The following is a 17,504-nucleotide window of genomic DNA, read 5'->3' as shown; positions in this document are numbered from 1 at the left end:
TGTCTCCTTTTATTAGACTGAGCCAAGCGTGTCGTACTGTCGATACTCTCCTGGAGTCTATGAATCCTTTTGCCTTAATCAGCAGTCCTCACTGCTGAGGCATATGTTATTTTTCCCTGATATTCTCCTACTTTCTTTAAAATCAAATCCCGTATTTTGATAATGATAGTGTTTAAGGGAAAACTACTTTTTACCACATAACTCTGACCAGTCTTGGTAGAAGACTGCTTTTAAATTAGAAAATATAGGATTTTCTGGAAAGGACCCTACTTCACTGTATGCTTGAAAACTACTACTTTTAAAAAGTTATTTGTAATAAATGACACTAAATACTTATGAACTCACCAGCATTTGTAAAAATGTTGATACTCGCTTTTCAAATAACTTGTATTCTCAGGTCAGCATTAGACAGGTACACCCCAGGCGCTTTTGTTGAAGACAGTTTAGTACCAAGTTGCACCTATATTACTCGTATTACCTTGATGTTCTATGTAATGTAAAACATGTAAAACTATTACTATTAATGCAATGATTTTTGTACTTTGATTACTATACTGCATATGTTGTGATACTTGACATGATGTCATCCACCCCAGAACGTTTCCGCCGTTCCGGTTTTGGGGTGTGACAGATTGGTATCAGAGCATTGTTTATAGTGAGCTAAGTATATCAATTCATAAAAGATATACAGCCTATAAATACATAGGGATAAAACACTCTGACCAAGAATTATACTTTAAAATATAACCATATTTTACCAAAGTGTAAGAACATCCAGAATCTAAGCACTTGAACAAAAGTATCACAAGAAGAACAAGAATAAAAGTCTTCGGATGTTGAGCATTACCGTCAAACCTGGGTACCTATGTAATCGTAAGCTGGAATAAATGTAACCTGATCAACTACATTTATTCGAGATGCGATGAACGTGTGCTTGGGAGTGATAGTGGTGTTGCAACAGGTCTGAAACTTACCAACTAGGAATACTAGAGCCAAACATAAAGTTTAAAAATACTATAGGAGTATTTTGGAATACTAAAAGACTCACATTAATCCCAGAATCACATTCATAAGATAAGAATCAAACAATAATTAAAATACCATAGGGGTATTTTAGGATCCATAACTAACCTTGTGTGAAGAACTAAAAAGATCCTTATTGATATACCTACAATTTCAGAGAGTATACTCCCAAAGTTAAATATAATAAGGATCCCATAGGCTAAGAATGTGTGGTTTCGCCCTATTTCCTTTTCCTCGTTGGGATGTGGATCTAGAGTAGTATCACATATTCGAAGGCCTATCGGATCTAAGCTATATATGATTTGTATACCCTGTGTAATCGTAGCAGGACTCGATATGGATCACCCAGTGAAATGTTAATAATCTCTTAGGATTCTTTAGACATTTCCATTCTCGCACGAACCCTGTAGAAAACCCTATCCACTTCAGTGCTTGACAGAAGAGTTGATTTAGACCCAGAAGAGGTTCATTGAGAAGATTTCCGGTTCGGAAATAAATGAACTAGGTCGAGACTATTGAATTCACCAAGTGCCTATATCTTTTAGGGACATCGGTGAAGAAATTCGCCTAAGCTTCTGAGATCCCTAGTCATCTATCATGAAGTGGTGACACCCAGAGTTGAATTCGGAAGTAAGGCCGAGTAGAAATTCAATATGTCTATAAGACAAGAGAACCCTAGGTAACTACCCGAAGAAAGCCAACGCCGGTCCCGTTCAGGGATACGAGAAAGACAGAGGGAGCCAGTACATGGAACCCGAGAAGTGTGTTTTCCTCGTATTCGTCACGCTAATACACCCATAAAATATACAATTTAGTGAGTTAGTGGTTACACTACTCACGCTATGTGTTAGGTAAATCGCCTTTCCCCGTTGCCAGTAACACGTTTAGAGCGGATCCCTACACCTCTATTGAGGTTGTTTAGCCATAAGTCTTCATGAGCCTTTCTTCCCGCGGTCTTCTTTCCGAACAATTCTCAAATCTTTCCAGGCCGGAGAGTGAAACCTTTCTCAGTATAAAGGTGACTTAGTAGGAACGACTCCCATCTTATTGCTTTTTCCGATACTCACACTCCTACCTTGCATACCAGGACTACATCATAGGGATGTAGGTCGACACTCAGATAACCAATATCCGAGGCACGGGAAAATTTTAGGCCTAACATGAGACAGACCTCTTCCCCTACTTCCCTATGAAAAAAAAATCAAAATGACACACACACACACACACACATACACACACACACACACACACACACACATATATATATATATATATATATATATATATATATTCTAACATAAGAGATAGTTGGATTTCAGAAACAGAAAAACTTGTAATGATGGAAAAATTTACAGATTTGTCAAACAAAAAAGGATGAATGGGGTCAGTTGAATGAGGTGCAAGAAAGGAAAATCAATCAAGTAGTGAAAACCATACCTCGGCGAACACGACGAACCCCAAATGGAATCGAAAACAAAAATCTACCACCCACACTGTCGTCTTTGTCTCTACAAACCCTAGTTTGACGAACACAACAACACTCACTTCGTCTCTTCCTTCTCCGACGACATCATTGTTTTAAATCCTAACATTCTTCGAAATGGCGACAGTGGCTGATTGCTAGGGTTTTCAGCGATTGTGTGAAACCCATTAAAGTTCATTTAAACCCACATTCTGCCTGAAAAAATGATACTAGTTTCGTGAAGTACCTTAGGTGTACTTTGAGGATAATTTATCGAACCAAAGATGAGTATTCTTCTTTGACCATTGATGACGATGGTTTTATTATCATAAATCACACTACATTGAATTCCTTAAGCACCCATTTGGATTACAATGAAGAACATCAAAATCCATTTAGAAACCGAGTTGGTTTCCATGACTTTGGGTCTTGGATAATGCAGGATTGGTGAATTGGAATAGAGAGAAAAGTATTTAATTTTTTATTTATTTTTAATTATTGTAATAAAATAAAAATGGAAAATTAAATAATAAGGGGCAAAATCGTCTTTATAAAAAAGTTCAATCCAAATTAGACTAAACTCGCAAAAAAATGAAAACTTTGGACCTCTGATGCTGGTCCAAACCTATTTGGACCAAAGTGACAATTTTCACATAACCACATGGATCATTCTTGCAATTTTATCTATATTTTAATTGAAATTAAACTAATATTATATTAAAAAGTTTAGACTAAACTGCAAAAATTGTCTATCTGGTATATTGAAAATTTTCGCTTTGGTTCAAAAAGATTTAGACTAACACTACTAGTCCAAAACTTTCATTTTATTGTGTTTTTAGTCTAATTGTTTTCAAATATTCAAAAAAAAGATGGATCTACATCTCATTTTATATTTCTTTTTCATTTTATTTACTTTACCATTTATTTCATTAAAATAAAATAGTGAAGAGAATATAAACCTACCTACCCCACCCAAACCCCAAGACACTACATTTCTCTTTCTTTAGTTTGGTCGGAAACAACCACTTTCGCCGCCATTAACATTGGATTCCACTACAAGTGGATATAGTGTCACACTCTTCATCTTATCTAGCAAAATCCGACAACAAAAACCTAACCCTAAGGCAGTGAAAACCTGACCATAAAAGCTTCAGGCGGCGGCGATGACGACATCTGTCGAGCTTGTCGGACCACCACTATGGCCAGAGATCTAAAAATGAAAATTATCACTGCCGTAGACCTCTTCCTTCGAAGAACTGTTTATCTTCACTAGTTCGGTGTTTGGCGTGTCAAACCCAACAAATGATTGGGGTACAACAGACTCTAAATGCACTGCTTTAATGCACTAAAAAGTAGTACAAGGCAAGCAGGGTCGAACCACAGAGACACGGGATAAAAGTCTATACCTCTTTGTTCAAGGTACTTTGGTCACAAAGGGGGTTTTGTTTGCAAAATCAAAATAATAAAATAACAATCTACTTTAAAAGCATGTACGAAATGAAATAAACTTGTAAACAGTTGAGTGAATGGTTCTAGTTCTAATTCTCAATGTTGTTGTTCAACTTGATATGACTTGATGTAATTCATGATTGCTATTTTAAGTTGGTACTGAAAGATATTAACATGCTCTAATACCTTTCGCTTGTCAAATTATCTAACCAAAACACGCTCTTTGACTAGACCTAGCTTTACTAATTCAACCTAAACATGCTCTTAGATTGTATTGAAAAATTGCATTAAGTTTTGTACAAGCTTCCTAACAATGTTCATTTCTTCTCATACGCTCGAAAGTGTGGAAACATGTCATATATGTTTTACAATAAGAAAACTTATTGCTTGTAACCAATTATAAACTTAATAGAACGATTAGGTGCCCTAAAAGTTAATTAACTACACAAAAAATTCAATTCATGAAAGTGGTCAATCAAACACAAATCAAATTCAAGGATTCTAATTTAAACAAAAACTTAATCACTAGAATAAAATAACAAATCAAATATCAAATCATATGTTTCAAGTCAAGCAATCAACATATTTTTGAACAAGAACAAGAAATTAGGGTTTCTTAGCCACACATGACAAAGAACAAACAAAAAAAGAATAAAGATGGAATTAAAATGTTTAATGCTTACTAAAATGAAATCAAAAGTGTTTGCAATGATTTGGTCGTCTCAAAAGCTCCAAGAATTCTCCCAAAATCCCCCCTAGTTGTTCCAGAAACCGTCTCTGCCCCTCAAAATTATGTCTTCTCCTGTTTTAATTAATGTTCACGTGCATGCCATAAGGCCATGCATTTTAGCATAGTCATCCTTTTGCCCATGTGTTTTTGGCATTTCCATTTGTCTTGACCATGTGTTTTTGGCATGGCCCATGCTTTTTGCTAAAGATCCAATAAGTCTTCAGTGTTGGCTCCATCTTCAGCCTAGCTTCACCACGAGTCATGTTGCTCAAATATAAGATGAGAAAGGACAAACACGACCCGTGCCAGTGTGACATGAACCGTGTTTCGAACGTAGTCATTTTCTAAGATAATAATGCACAATGACTCAGGTTATGTCTTCATGTTTTCTTCCATGGCATGACCGATCCCACTTCTCTTCAAGATCCAAAGCTCCAAGCTCCAAGTTCCATGCTCCATGATCCATAATGCCTACAAAAATAAATCAAAAGTAGTGAAGAACCATGCATTCTTAATGAAATATGAAGTTGCCCAAATAATTAACTAAATGCAAGAACTATAAAGTAGAATGCTATGAAATGACAGAATTAAACATGCAAAATAGGTGCATAAAATGCACCTAACAGTCGGACTTACGCTGTCGTATAGCCACCCTCTAAATGTCGAAACCCTAGAAACACTAACATCGTTGTTTGTCTTGCGGATCCAGATCCTCACGACGAATAAAGGACCGAAGGACTAGCGTTGTCCTTCGTCTTGCAGCCAACTTTGTCTTTCGTCTCTTCGGAAAAAATGTCGTCGCCCTTCGTCTTCATCCCACCATGATTCAACAGATCGATCCGGAGAAGGAAGACTTCGGTAGTTGTTATTCATATCTGAAACTTCCCTCCCAAACGACCGCCGCTTTTTCATTTTTGTCTTTCCGGATCTGAGTTGGCGAGCTACGATGGAGATGAAGGACAACATAGATCTAAAGGTCGACATAGATGCTGCGACGGTAGGAAACCCCCTGAGAAACCTCTTGCCGCCGCCTGTCATAGCAAACCCTAACGGCACACGGATGGTTTGACACCTTCTCTCTCTCTCTCTCTCTCTCTCTCTCTCTTTCTCTCTTTGGTCCGAGGTGGTTTAGGGTTTACAAACCCCAGTTTCGTCTGTGTCACTCTTCGTCTCTCTTTCTCCGACAACGACAACGACGACAACTTTCGGTGGTGGTGGTTCTTCTGTAGACGGGTGATGGTGGTGTTAAGTGATGCACCTGGCAAATAAAGGGAGGCACTACAAGGAACGAGGCCTATACCGACGACTTTTTCAACACCTATGCCGACGACATGTCATCGGTCAAACCTATACGGACGACTTGTCGACCATACAAAGTCGTCGATATAGCCTCGTCGGTAAAAGTCGAAATTGTCGTCGGTATAGATGACGTTGGTACAGATCCACCTATGCTGACGACTTGTCGTCTGTAAAGAATAGTCGGGAAAGATGTTCGAGGTAAAAAAAAAAGTTTTACTATTAATCTATACCGACGACTTGTCATCGGGAAAAGTTTCCAACAGTTTTTACAGGTAAAACCCATACCGACGACATGTCGTCGGTATAAGACTTTTTTTTAACTAACAAAAAAAAACAAGTCTTCATCTTCAAAATAACAAAAAGATTAACAAAAAAACATAATAAACATCTACTATAAAAATTAGAAAACAAAAAACAAATCTTCATGTTCAAATCTACAATTATAAACATGAAATCAAACATATATCAAATTTCAACAAAAAAGAAAACACTAACCTATTTTGTTCTTTTTGATGTGATGGCCGGATTCCGGTGGTCGGATTTGATGGTGGTGGCTGGTGGGCAACGGAAAAGCACAAATTAAGAAAATAAAAGAAAAACCCCCAAATTTGGAGTTAAAATCTTGAGCAATCATAAACAATCAAGAAAACAAGGACCAAATATGTACCTATATCTCGTCGCTGGTGAAGATGGTGCAAAATCATATGTCGACGACATATGATTATATGCAACTCAACAATGAGCGATGCACTAATACCTTTTGTAATGGTAAAATCCTATGTCGAAGACATGTCGTCGGTATAGGGTTCAAATGCCGACGACATGTGAAGATGGTGCACTATCTTTTGTCTTTATTAAAAGAAATTAAAATTTTCACACGGATCGCCACGTTGGATTTTTACCCTATACCGACGACTTGTCGTCGGCATAGAGTTTCAGATGACCGCGAAATTTTTTGTCTTTCCCACCCACTCTGTCCCGACGACTTGTCGTCTGGATACCTTTTAAGGTCAAACAGATCTGGTCCAAATAGTCAAACGTTTTGGAGACTACTTGTCGTCGGCAGAGACCACCTTTTAGCGACGATTTTTGTCGTCGGGATACGTGTCGTCGTGATAGGCTGTTATTCTTGTAGTGAGGATGAGTGTTTACATTTTGTCTTTTTTTATTTATTTTAATAAAAAAAAATAATAATTTAAAAAAAATACTAACGGCAAATCCATCATTTTAAATATTTTTTTTAAGACCAATTTTCCAAAAAAAAAAAAATTGGACTAGTAGTGCTAGTCCAAACTTTTTTTTTGCAGGAAAGTAACAATTTTAAGTTATTCACATGTACCACTTTATTGTTTTTGTCAAAAAATTATCTAAAAATAAAAAATACATATAACTAAAATGAAACTATTTAATTAGGATTGGGTATCATTTAATATTGAAAGGTTTTACTCCTCTTCGCATGCACTCGTTTTCTCCTATATATTCTTCTCTGCACGACTGCACGCAATTTTTCTCAACTAATCATATTGAAAATTTTCAAATCGTTTTACTCCTCTTCTTTCTCCTACACATCGTGTGGTATGGTTGTGTTAGTAGGGGGATCTTGACTTTGGTGTGTGTGTTTTCTTCCTTCTGTATATGTTTGTTTTTGCATGTATCGTTTCAATATCTATGCGCCTTTAGTTTGGTTTTATCTGATAAAATCTTTGCATGTTTTCGTCATGGGTTTATCCTTATACTCCGTTGGCATGTTTATGCCCTTTATCGATCAGTAATTGGAACAGTTTTATTGGATGCTTATTGCCTTATTCAGAAAAAGGCTTTGTACTTGGTGGGAGTTTTTTGCTACACTTTGACCATTTTACCCCGGGATTGGTTTTTTTTTATGGGGCTGTTTTCGTTTTGGTTAATTGAAGATTTCAACCTCATTACATAATTTTAAATCCGTTTTTAGTTGTTCTGATGCTTTTTGCTCTCAAGTTTACTAGTGGGAGATTTTTTTTTTGTTTGTTTTGGACCATTTTACCCTCAAGAAAGAAGTTCATGATCGTACCCAAAGGATGAAAATTTTGTTACCGAAAATGCTCATAAGAAAACCGAGGGAAGAAAGCGACTTTCTTTTAGTGGATCAAAATATTAATCTATTCAAACTTGAAACACATATTCTGGACTGATTAAATTGCTTTCTAGAAATTAAAAAAAGAAAAATAAAGTATTATATAACAATTTTAAACAAACGGGGATGTAGCTCAGATGGTAGAGCGCTCGCTTAGCATGCGAGAGGTACGGGGATCGATACCCCGCATCTCCAATTTTTAATTTTTACAATAATGGTCCCTTGTCTTCCAAAATGTTAATCACTTTTTTACAATTACAAAAAGTATATGCAATTACCAGTTTTTAATTTCTAATTTTGTTCATCATCATTTAAGTTTGTTCTAGAAACTTTCTCAACGCAAATGGATTTTTTCCCCATAGTTTGTCATTAGAAACTAACCATACATTTCTTTAACTAATTTTGGGTTTAATGATGTAAAAGTTCAATTATAAATATATTTTTTTACAATTAAAATCCTTTAAGTCTACTCTTATTAATAGAAATTTTCTGTATTAAAATTTAATAATTTTATAGCAACTCATTTTAACTAATTGTTCATGTTAATATTTAGCATTAGTACTATTAGAATTAATATTTTTTATAGAATTGGGAGTGATTTTCCGAGACTTTGTAATTTGTAGCATGCATGTATGAATTGACCCAATTTTTCAACATTTTCATTTAAAACTAGTTTATGACAAAAAAGAAAGATTAAAACGACCAAAACCGATCTTCAAATTCAATATTCAATTGCAAGAATTTCAGATACACCTTATCATGCAAGAAGTTGATTTCGTTCGTTAATTCATCTTCATGCAGCCGGGCAGCCTCTCCTGCCCGTGACAGCCGGGCGGCCTCTTTTTCCAGTCAGCTTCCACGATGGTAAAAACTTCATCAAATCGACAATCTCCCCATCATCATTGAAACCCTTTTCGTCGTTAACCTTCAAATCATCATCTAATGGATCAGAGTTTCTTGATGTTATGATAGAAAGAAGTGTACGACAGACAATTACGGTGGACTTCAATGGCTCCGATGGTAAAATATCAAACCAATCGGAATCAGTGTGAAGGAGCATATGATGATACAGGAATTTCATCGATGGGAAATTGGCTCCACACATGTAACAATTTGGATTTCCATCGTCGTCTGCACACGGCAAATAGAATCTCTTTTTTTCTTCCATATTCAACAACTTCTGTTATCTGCGAAATCAAGAAAAAGGATAAACAAGAGTTTTCAATTAGATTCGCATTAACTTGATATTTATCCAAGTTCGATAAGATCGGATGTTGAGAAAGAGAACCTACACACCAAATCGGAAACACAGTCTCTCTATATCTCCGGCGATAAAATGGGCGTTCTCCGGCAACGTTTTGTTTGTGGATGGTTGTGAAAAATCTAGCGGAAGAAGTGGGTGTTTATATAACACATGCAGTGGGGAGGTTTAGGGTTTCGTTGGTTTCTTGATTTTCTGTTTATATGTTTAATTTGGAAGGAAATCTTAACAACGGATCTTTACGTATTAATGGTAATTGATATTTGCCAAAATTGAACTCTCAAGTAATATTAATCAGGGAAACTAACTAACGATAACCCCTTACAATTAATGCAACCGAGATTAAAATTGATTTTGTTTAAATAAAATAGGCTTTTATGAAGTTTTGAAATACATTTGAATGTATTTTGGATAACTTTTAATCGGTTAATTTCCTTCACTTTTAATTAAGTTATTATATATGTTATTTATAACATGTTTGGGATAATCATAAATCACAAGAAAATTGATCCATTTTAAATAACAAAAAGGCAACTCTGCAACCTTTGTTAATTAAAACATTCAAGAAATTCGGTCATTAAAAGAAAAAAAAATTGTTGAAAATAGGTTACTAAAATTACATTGGTCTAATGTTAAACAGGACGAGCGTAATAAATAATAAATAATACGTAGTGTCTAGCAATAGTGATGTCTTGTTGTATCATATTGCTTTGTTTTTTTTTCTAAATATAGGCTATAATAGTTGGCTAGTTGCACAAGGTAGTTGCACCCTAATACAAAAAAGTTGATTTTTTTTCCCCTTTTAAGATCAAATTGAGTAGTTGTCTAAGCCACCCTAGGAGTATTTGGGTCACTCAAAAAAATTATATGCATATACATTTACATCCGGGTATGCATCTCTCTCTCTCTCTCAAATCTTATACAAAGAATACAATATAAGTCGGAATATAGTAAAATAAACGCTCTACAATACAAGTTAAAATGTAATTATTTGATTTCAATCTAAAAATAAAAGTTTTGCATAGACATAGTAGGTAAGAGATCACCACATTGTGCCCCTAACCTTTTTTGGATGTCAATTTTGTTTTCAAAAAACCACATCTATAGATCTTGTGTCATAACATTACTATATATGACTCGTTGAGCTCTATTGAGAAGCTCCACAACATATGGCGTAGGGAAACCGAAAATATGAAATGCGAAAGATATAAATGTGATTTGATTTTCCATGCATGCTTTTCATGTTTTAACACTTTGCATAAGGTAGCTTTTAAAGTGAAGTGGCAGCTCAGGCAGAATAATGAGTGGGCTTGGAGAAACCGTAGAGGAATGTGTTAGAAGTAATCAGAGTGATTAATTTGTGAGGGATCTCGAGCACTAAATCCAGATAATTGGGGGAGAGTTGTAACACATGTTTTTTAAGAAGATTTTATTGTCAGGGTAATTAAATAAAGGATTAAAGAGATTTGGTTTTAGGTTGAATCGCAGCGCGTGTCTGAAATGTCATGTCGTGTCGCCGTATTTTATGTAACCCAAATTTTTGGGACTTGAGCCCTAGTTAAAGGCACTAACTCCAAAGTGTAACACCTGTATTCCATGATGGATCGATTTAGAGTTTTAAGGAGTCAAAAACTTGGTTTTTGTATAAAATTGGGTGTCACGACAAGATCAAAGATTGGTCATTACGTGACAAGCTAAAGTGTAACATCTCAAAAATCATAGCAAATTTTAAACTTTTCAAAACAACCCACTACTTAAAAAGTGTTTACAAAATCAATGTTTTCAAAATATTATTCAATTCAGAGTCTCCCAAGATCTATCAACATAAAAACCAAGGATATGTACGACCACGTCGTCGCCATGCCACGGTCCTCAGAAGTACCTGAAACAAAACTAAAAATATAAGTTAACGCTTAGTGAGATGCCCCAAAGTGCCACCATATAAAAATAAAAAACAACAGCATGCATAACTTAGTCTTCAGCCTGACTGGACCTCCTCGCAAGGCCTACAACCCATCTGGATCACTCCCGAGCCTTCGACATGACTGGATTGCCTCGCAGGGTCTACACCCTATCTAGTCCGCTCGTCGGGCTTTCGGCCTGACTGGACCGCCTCGCAGGGCCTATAGTCTATCCAAACCTCCCCGAAGAAAGAGAAGGAGGTGCTTTAGTTGTAGCTTGAGGAAGGAAAAGAAGATATAGAAGGAGGTGCTCTAGTTGTAGATCTAACAAGGAAACATCATCATCTTGTGCTTATTAGGGACATTTATAAGTGTCCAAGATCCAAACTTTATCGCTTAGTGTTGCTAAATCTAGGTTTTTGTCCCATTTTCTTTATGTTTGAGCAAGCTTGAATGGAAGGGATTCATAAAGTTGGCAACTTTATGGATTCTAAGGGTCCCTTGAGTATCATAAGGTTCAAATCTAGGAGTTGGTTGAGTATTGGATCTAAGCACTGTGAGTTTGGGTGTTATTTCTTAACTTTTCACGTAGAATGGATTGAGGACATGCATGAAGCATGCATTTCCATAAAGTAATCATTTTTATGGACCTTTGGAGTCCCCTTAAGCTTCTGGAAAGGTTTGAGTAAGAGACTTATTATATTAAGGACTCAAATCACTAAAGGGAGGTTTCAGACTGAAGTCACCACATGACATTGAGGGTGTCATAATGTGACCAAGATGATTCTCACGATTGGGTTACCCTGTTGTGCTCACGAAGTGACCAAAGAGGGTTCACGAGTTGGAACGATTAGGTTGTCGTGATGAGTGAGTTATCCGTGACCGAGTTGACTAAATGGAACGAAGTGAGTTGGGATCGGATTGGGTGAGTTCTCACGACATTTTCCACCCTAAAACTAGATTTAAGCATACAATGATCAAGGTTTAAGCTTTATACCTTCAATAGGTCAGAAATGGTGCCAAAATTCTCGATCTTCAAGCCCTTTTTGATGGGTTTGTGAATAACAAACAAAAAAAAAACCTATGTGTACATGCAACCCTAATTTCTCGATCTATGTTTTCTCTAATTGAACATACAACATTCGAACATCAATTGGGAAACCCTAAAAGGCAGATACTATTTTCGAAATATATAACAAAAGATAGTAAACATACATTTGATTGTTATGTCGTAATAACAATGTGAATCCAAGAGTTCTTGAAGCTTGAGAGCAAGTGTCACAACTCACAATCAAGTGTAACACCTCTAATAACACACACCCAAATTAAGCAAGAGGATAAGAGAGGAGAGAGGAGGAGGAGGCTTGAGAATTCCGACTATTCTTCTAGGGTTTAGAGTGTCTGAAATTATGAAGGGGTACAACCATTTATATAGCTGATGTAGCTTAGAGCCAAAGCTAGAGTTTTAAGAAGAAAAGCCTAATTCCTTAGCTTAAGGAGTAAGCAGCCCATTAACTTCTCATTCAAGGCCTTTAGACGGTAATTCTAGGGCCTTCCTATGGATAGTCGTCTTTGATTATATATGAAATGGTTGTTTTATTCTTTATTCTTAATTTTGTTTTTGAATGAAAATGATAAAATTCGGGTAAATTTCATGATATAATTTTCATGCAGGAATATTACAAAGTCTCACCAAATCACTCTCAATATTTATCACATATTAATTTTAATAGTATGCTAAATATTAACATGAATAATTAATTAGTATAACAAAATGAATTGGTAAAAGAAAATCTATATAAAAGTTTAATACAAGCAAATTTCTATTAAGGAATTGTGTTATAATTTCTTAACTTCTTTAGTTTGATATATAGCAATTGTTATTTTCAGATATAAACAATAACTTATTTACAATAATAAAACTGGAAAGTTAGCTAATTGATCTTTTATAACATCAAGCCCAAAATTAAAGAAATGGATTAACAGTTTTGAATTAATAAATATATAATCCGACATAATGTATGATTGTCAGCTTGTAATGATGACGAGCAAAAATAGAAAAGATGGATTATACTATTATTTATTAAACTCGGACATAATGTCGGAGTTTTAAAAAAAAAATGGTAAACTTTTGGAAGGTGAAGGACCATTATGGTAAAATACAAAAAAATGGAGATGCGGGGTATCGATCCCCGTACCTCTCGCATGCTAAGCGAGCGCTCTACCATCTGAGCTACATCCCCAATGTTGTTTTTCTTAGTAAGCTATAAAATGTAAAAACAGATAAAAAAAAACCATTAAGTTGATCAGTTACATTTATATGCTTCAGTTTGAAAAGATTAATATTCTAAACCACTCAAATTTTCTTACGTACATTTTCGGAACAAATTTAAAAACATAAAATTTGTATTTGGAAATTGGATTATTATGCGTTATGTGAACAGTTAATGGCCATTAATTAATCCCTTATTCCCTTTATAACTTCACTCAATACACCACCAAAATTGTCTCCCTCGTCTAATTCGATCAAGAAGGAATTACAGGATGCCAAAACACACAACCTTCGATTAGAACTCAGTGTAACATATTACAAATGTTTACACTATGATTTAAAAAAAAATCATATTTTTAATATTATCTATTTAGTTGTGTTTTCTTATAATTAGATTTTTTTGAATTTAATGGTTTATATTTTTATACTTTTCTTATTTATTTTAATTAATTAATCAAAAATAGATATGAGAAGTGTGTTTGATTATAACTTCATGAATTTAATGGAATAAAGAATTAGTACGCACAACTAAACAACTATGTATGATTATTTATTTTTTTACTTAATCTATTCAAAATTACTCAATACCATGACGTAATGTATTTAGATGCTAACACATTCCCTGTTTTTTTTTCTTTCAACATCTCTCACATTTGTGATATTATTAAAATAGATGAATATTATGAAAATTGTTTTTTTTTTTTTCAAATACAAAGATAAAAAGTAAATTATAGGGATGGTTCTTATGGTTTGGGGTAATCTGTTCGTTAAGTCCCTATTCTTTTTTTTTTGTTCTTTTAAATTTGGACGGTCCCTAAAATGCATTTTTGTTATAGGTTTGGTTCTTATCCGACCTTAAATGACTATATTACCCTTCATTGTTTATTTTTTTGTTTATTGTTTATATCTTATTTTCTAATAAGATTAATTATTGTTTATCTTTTATTTTTTTTAATAAATAAGATCTCGCTAAAAGAAATTAAAAATCACCATCACATTCATCCGCTCAACCCAACCCTCCCCCCGTTGTCTTCTTCCATTCATGTTCAACTTCTCTCACAAACAACTCTTTCAACTTTTCCAGTAAAGAAATACAATCGAATAAAAAACTCAGAATTTTTGCTTAAGTTGCCGGAAACCTAACTCCTATAAACCTTTCAAATTCAAAACTCACGTTTCTTTCTTCAATGCCCAGACGTTTGAAAATCCAAACTAAAGCAACTCTCTATCAAGAAATCAATTCCTTGCTTCAAAACCAAATAAAAAACGAATCCATGGCAAACCCAAATGTTTGTCGATATCGACAGCTTGCTGCTAGAGAAGAGAGACGAACTCACTACTAATTCGATTCAACTAGAGAAGACGAAGTAACAGATTTTGTCTGCAAGTGCTAGGGAAGGTATGAGAGTGTTGGGGGATGCCGTCTGTAACCCTTTTCGACAATGTATCGGGTGTCGACGATTTTCCAACAATCTGATGTGGATGATAAGGATACGAGATATGCACTTGAAAGCCGCCGATATACACCATCAAGAGTCTGCTCTGTCGATCTTCACCATTAACGATAGATCGTGTGGAGATCTGAAGAGGGAGAGAGACGACAACTTATCTTCACCAGAAGAGTTGTCAGCTGTAGAGTTTCTTGATTTAGAGCTCGATGAGAATTTGAACACTGACAACCATTGACTGATGAGAGAGAGAGAGAGAGAGAGAGAGAGATGTAAAGGAGACAACGGTTTTATCAACGACGTTGGTGGTGCTTCAACAGACGAGTTGTCGATGGTGTTCTTTGTAGAACGGTGACGAGATCAAGGTGAGAGATGGAGATCGAGAGAAAGGATAGTGATGGATAAAGTAGTTTTATATGACTTTATTTTATTTTCTTTTATATTATAATTATAATAATGGATTATATATATATATATATATATATATATATATATATATATATATATATATATATATATATATAACAATTATAATAAAAGTAATATGATAATTTTATGTCTGATAGGGACCCAATACGCAACATCTAATTGACCGTCCGAATTAAGAAAAAAAATTAGGACAGGTTGTGTAATTTAACTCAAGGATAAAATTGTCATTTATTATTTTATTCATTTAAGTGAAATGACATACAAAACGAAAATAAAACATATAATCATCATTACTCATCTAGCCAATTTATTCTTAAACTTAATACAACTTAATAATATGTTTGGGATGACCTAAAACCAAAACTTGATATAATATGACAAGATTGTGTTTTTTTTTTCTAAAAAAATCATTTGCCAAAACAAAATAAAAAGAACATAGAACATGCTATTTTCAAAACAAAATAACTCCAACAAAATTCCAAAACCACAAAAAAAGATATATTATAAACTTGTCTAGTTAACAACTCATATTTTTCTCGATCTTTTTTCCTACTTGATATACTGAGACACCCACTTAAACCCATCTCCATACCCCATCTTCCTCACAATGCTACACATAAACACCTCCAATGGCCTAACACCCGAATTTTCAAGATTCACCTTACCTTTCCCGGTGGTCAACCCGGTCAAACCCAAATGGAAACGCAATTCTTCTTCAGATGCAGCATAATTCAGGTCAATCTTGTTGCCCAAAATCAAGAAAGGTACATTTGCCAATGATTCGTCTGATAAAAGTGCATCCAGTTCTTTCTTTGATTCCGCAAATCGTTCTCTATCATATGCATCCACCAAGTAAACAACCGCATCAACCTTCATTAAAAAAACAAGAACACAATTAACTACAATTCATCATCATTCAATCCTTGTTGTATAGAAGAACACGATGTATATTCAACTACAGCATCAAACACAGATTCAATCGAATCATACCTTCGCATAATAATCCTTCCAAACTCTTCGAGCGATATGATGCCCTCCCAAATCAAAGGCTTTGAACTTAATATTACCAATACTCAGCTCTTCAGATGTCGGATATTGTGTTGGTTGATGCTGAACAAGTCTCTGAAAAGATTAACGCCACACAAATCGGTTTTTAGATTGAAGGAAGTGATGTTTTCAGACATTATCGCAGAAAATGTGATGCAAAGTATCAATCATATATCGAAATTTTCTATAACAACACGATGATCAAATGAACTAACCTCATCTTTCAACATATGAAGCAAAGTGGTTTTGCCGGCATTATCGAGCCCTAGAAACAAGATCTTAGCCTCCTTCTGCCATAGACCTAGCGACGCCAGAACTCCATAGAACCAATCCACCAAAAACATGATTACTAGTCTCTACAAAATCTATGAGCTTCGATTTTTCAAAAATTGCGAACAACAACCAAGTTCTCTAATCAATTACACCCAATTGAATTCGATTCAACAACTAAAGCTTCCTAGAAGAACAAGAAAAGCAGAAACGAAATCAAATGTGGCACAATTTTGAATTTAGGTCTTTTTTGGTATAGTTATATACCACCTGTGTGTGTGTGTGCCAGTGGAATGTGAGCCGTTGGATCTATCAAACCGGTTGATCATAGAAAGTGAGTGTATCGAACCAATAGGATTTGAGAGAAAAGGAAGTATTGTGTCATCAAGTGAATCTGAGCCGTTAGATTGATTTGCTAGGCTGTAGTGTAGCTGATCAGATCTTCTTATTTGCATGTTGCCCCTTCAAGAATACCTTATTTCTTTCAATTTGGCCTATATATTCAAATATTTGTCATTATCTTTTCTATACTTTTAAGTACAATAAATTTAAGTAACATGTTATTCGGTCCGGAAATAGATCGAACTGGACCGGATTCGAATAAAACAAAAAGCGAATAAGATTAATTTGATGAACCGAAAACCAGACCGATTAAACCAATATCAGGTTTGGTTCATCATTCATGTATTAATCGGTTAGGTTCGTTTATTACCTGAATAAACAGAATAATATTTACAATATTTATAAGTATCGAATGGAATCGAAAAGAATCAAATAAACCATATTATTTTGTACTTTTT

At 34.8% G+C, this 17,504-nt stretch overlaps 1 protein-coding gene and 2 non-coding genes across 3 annotated transcripts; 1 reads left to right on the top strand and 2 right to left on the bottom strand.

Moving 5' to 3' along the window:
- Positions 1-8,198: 8,198 nt before the first annotated feature.
- TRNAA-AGC (transfer RNA alanine (anticodon AGC)) lies at positions 8,199-8,271 on the top strand. Its single transcript has one exon. It is a non-coding gene; the product is annotated as a tRNA-Ala (tRNA).
- A 5,137-nt stretch (positions 8,272-13,408) lies between these two features.
- On the bottom strand, positions 13,409-13,481 carry TRNAA-AGC (transfer RNA alanine (anticodon AGC)). Its single transcript has one exon. It is a non-coding gene; the product is annotated as a tRNA-Ala (tRNA).
- A 2,382-nt stretch (positions 13,482-15,863) lies between these two features.
- LOC111878913 (GTP-binding protein SAR1A) lies at positions 15,864-16,947 on the bottom strand. Its single transcript, XM_023875401.2, has 3 exons — positions 16,650-16,947; positions 16,378-16,509; positions 15,864-16,257 (listed from the first exon to the last, which is right to left on the bottom strand). The coding sequence occupies exons 1-3, from the start codon at positions 16,776-16,778 to the stop codon at positions 15,937-15,939; spliced, it is 582 nt and encodes a 193-aa protein (XP_023731169.1). The 5' UTR covers positions 16,779-16,947; the 3' UTR covers positions 15,864-15,936.
- Positions 16,948-17,504: the final 557 nt, after the last annotated feature.

Source organism: Lactuca sativa, chromosome 9 (assembly GCF_002870075.4).
Source record: "Lactuca sativa cultivar Salinas chromosome 9, Lsat_Salinas_v11, whole genome shotgun sequence".
Taxonomy (NCBI): domain Eukaryota; kingdom Viridiplantae; phylum Streptophyta; class Magnoliopsida; order Asterales; family Asteraceae; genus Lactuca; species Lactuca sativa.
The sequence above is the reverse complement of the archived record's forward strand: the minus strand, read 5'-3'. Positions and strand labels throughout refer to the sequence as shown.

Excerpts from the sequence above, each read along its gene's own strand:
- LOC111878913 (XM_023875401.2), bottom strand. The coding sequence starts at position 16,778 with ATGTTTTTGGTGGATTGGTTCTATGGAGTTCTGGCGTCGCTAGGTCTA. Across the intron at positions 16,510-16,649 it reads TTCATATGTTGAAAGATGAG|AGACTTGTTCAGCATCAACC; the intron begins GTTAGTTCATTT and ends TAATCTTTTCAG. Across the intron at positions 16,258-16,377 it reads GGAAGGATTATTATGCGAAG|GTTGATGCGGTTGTTTACTT; the intron begins GTATGATTCGAT and ends TTTTTAATGAAG.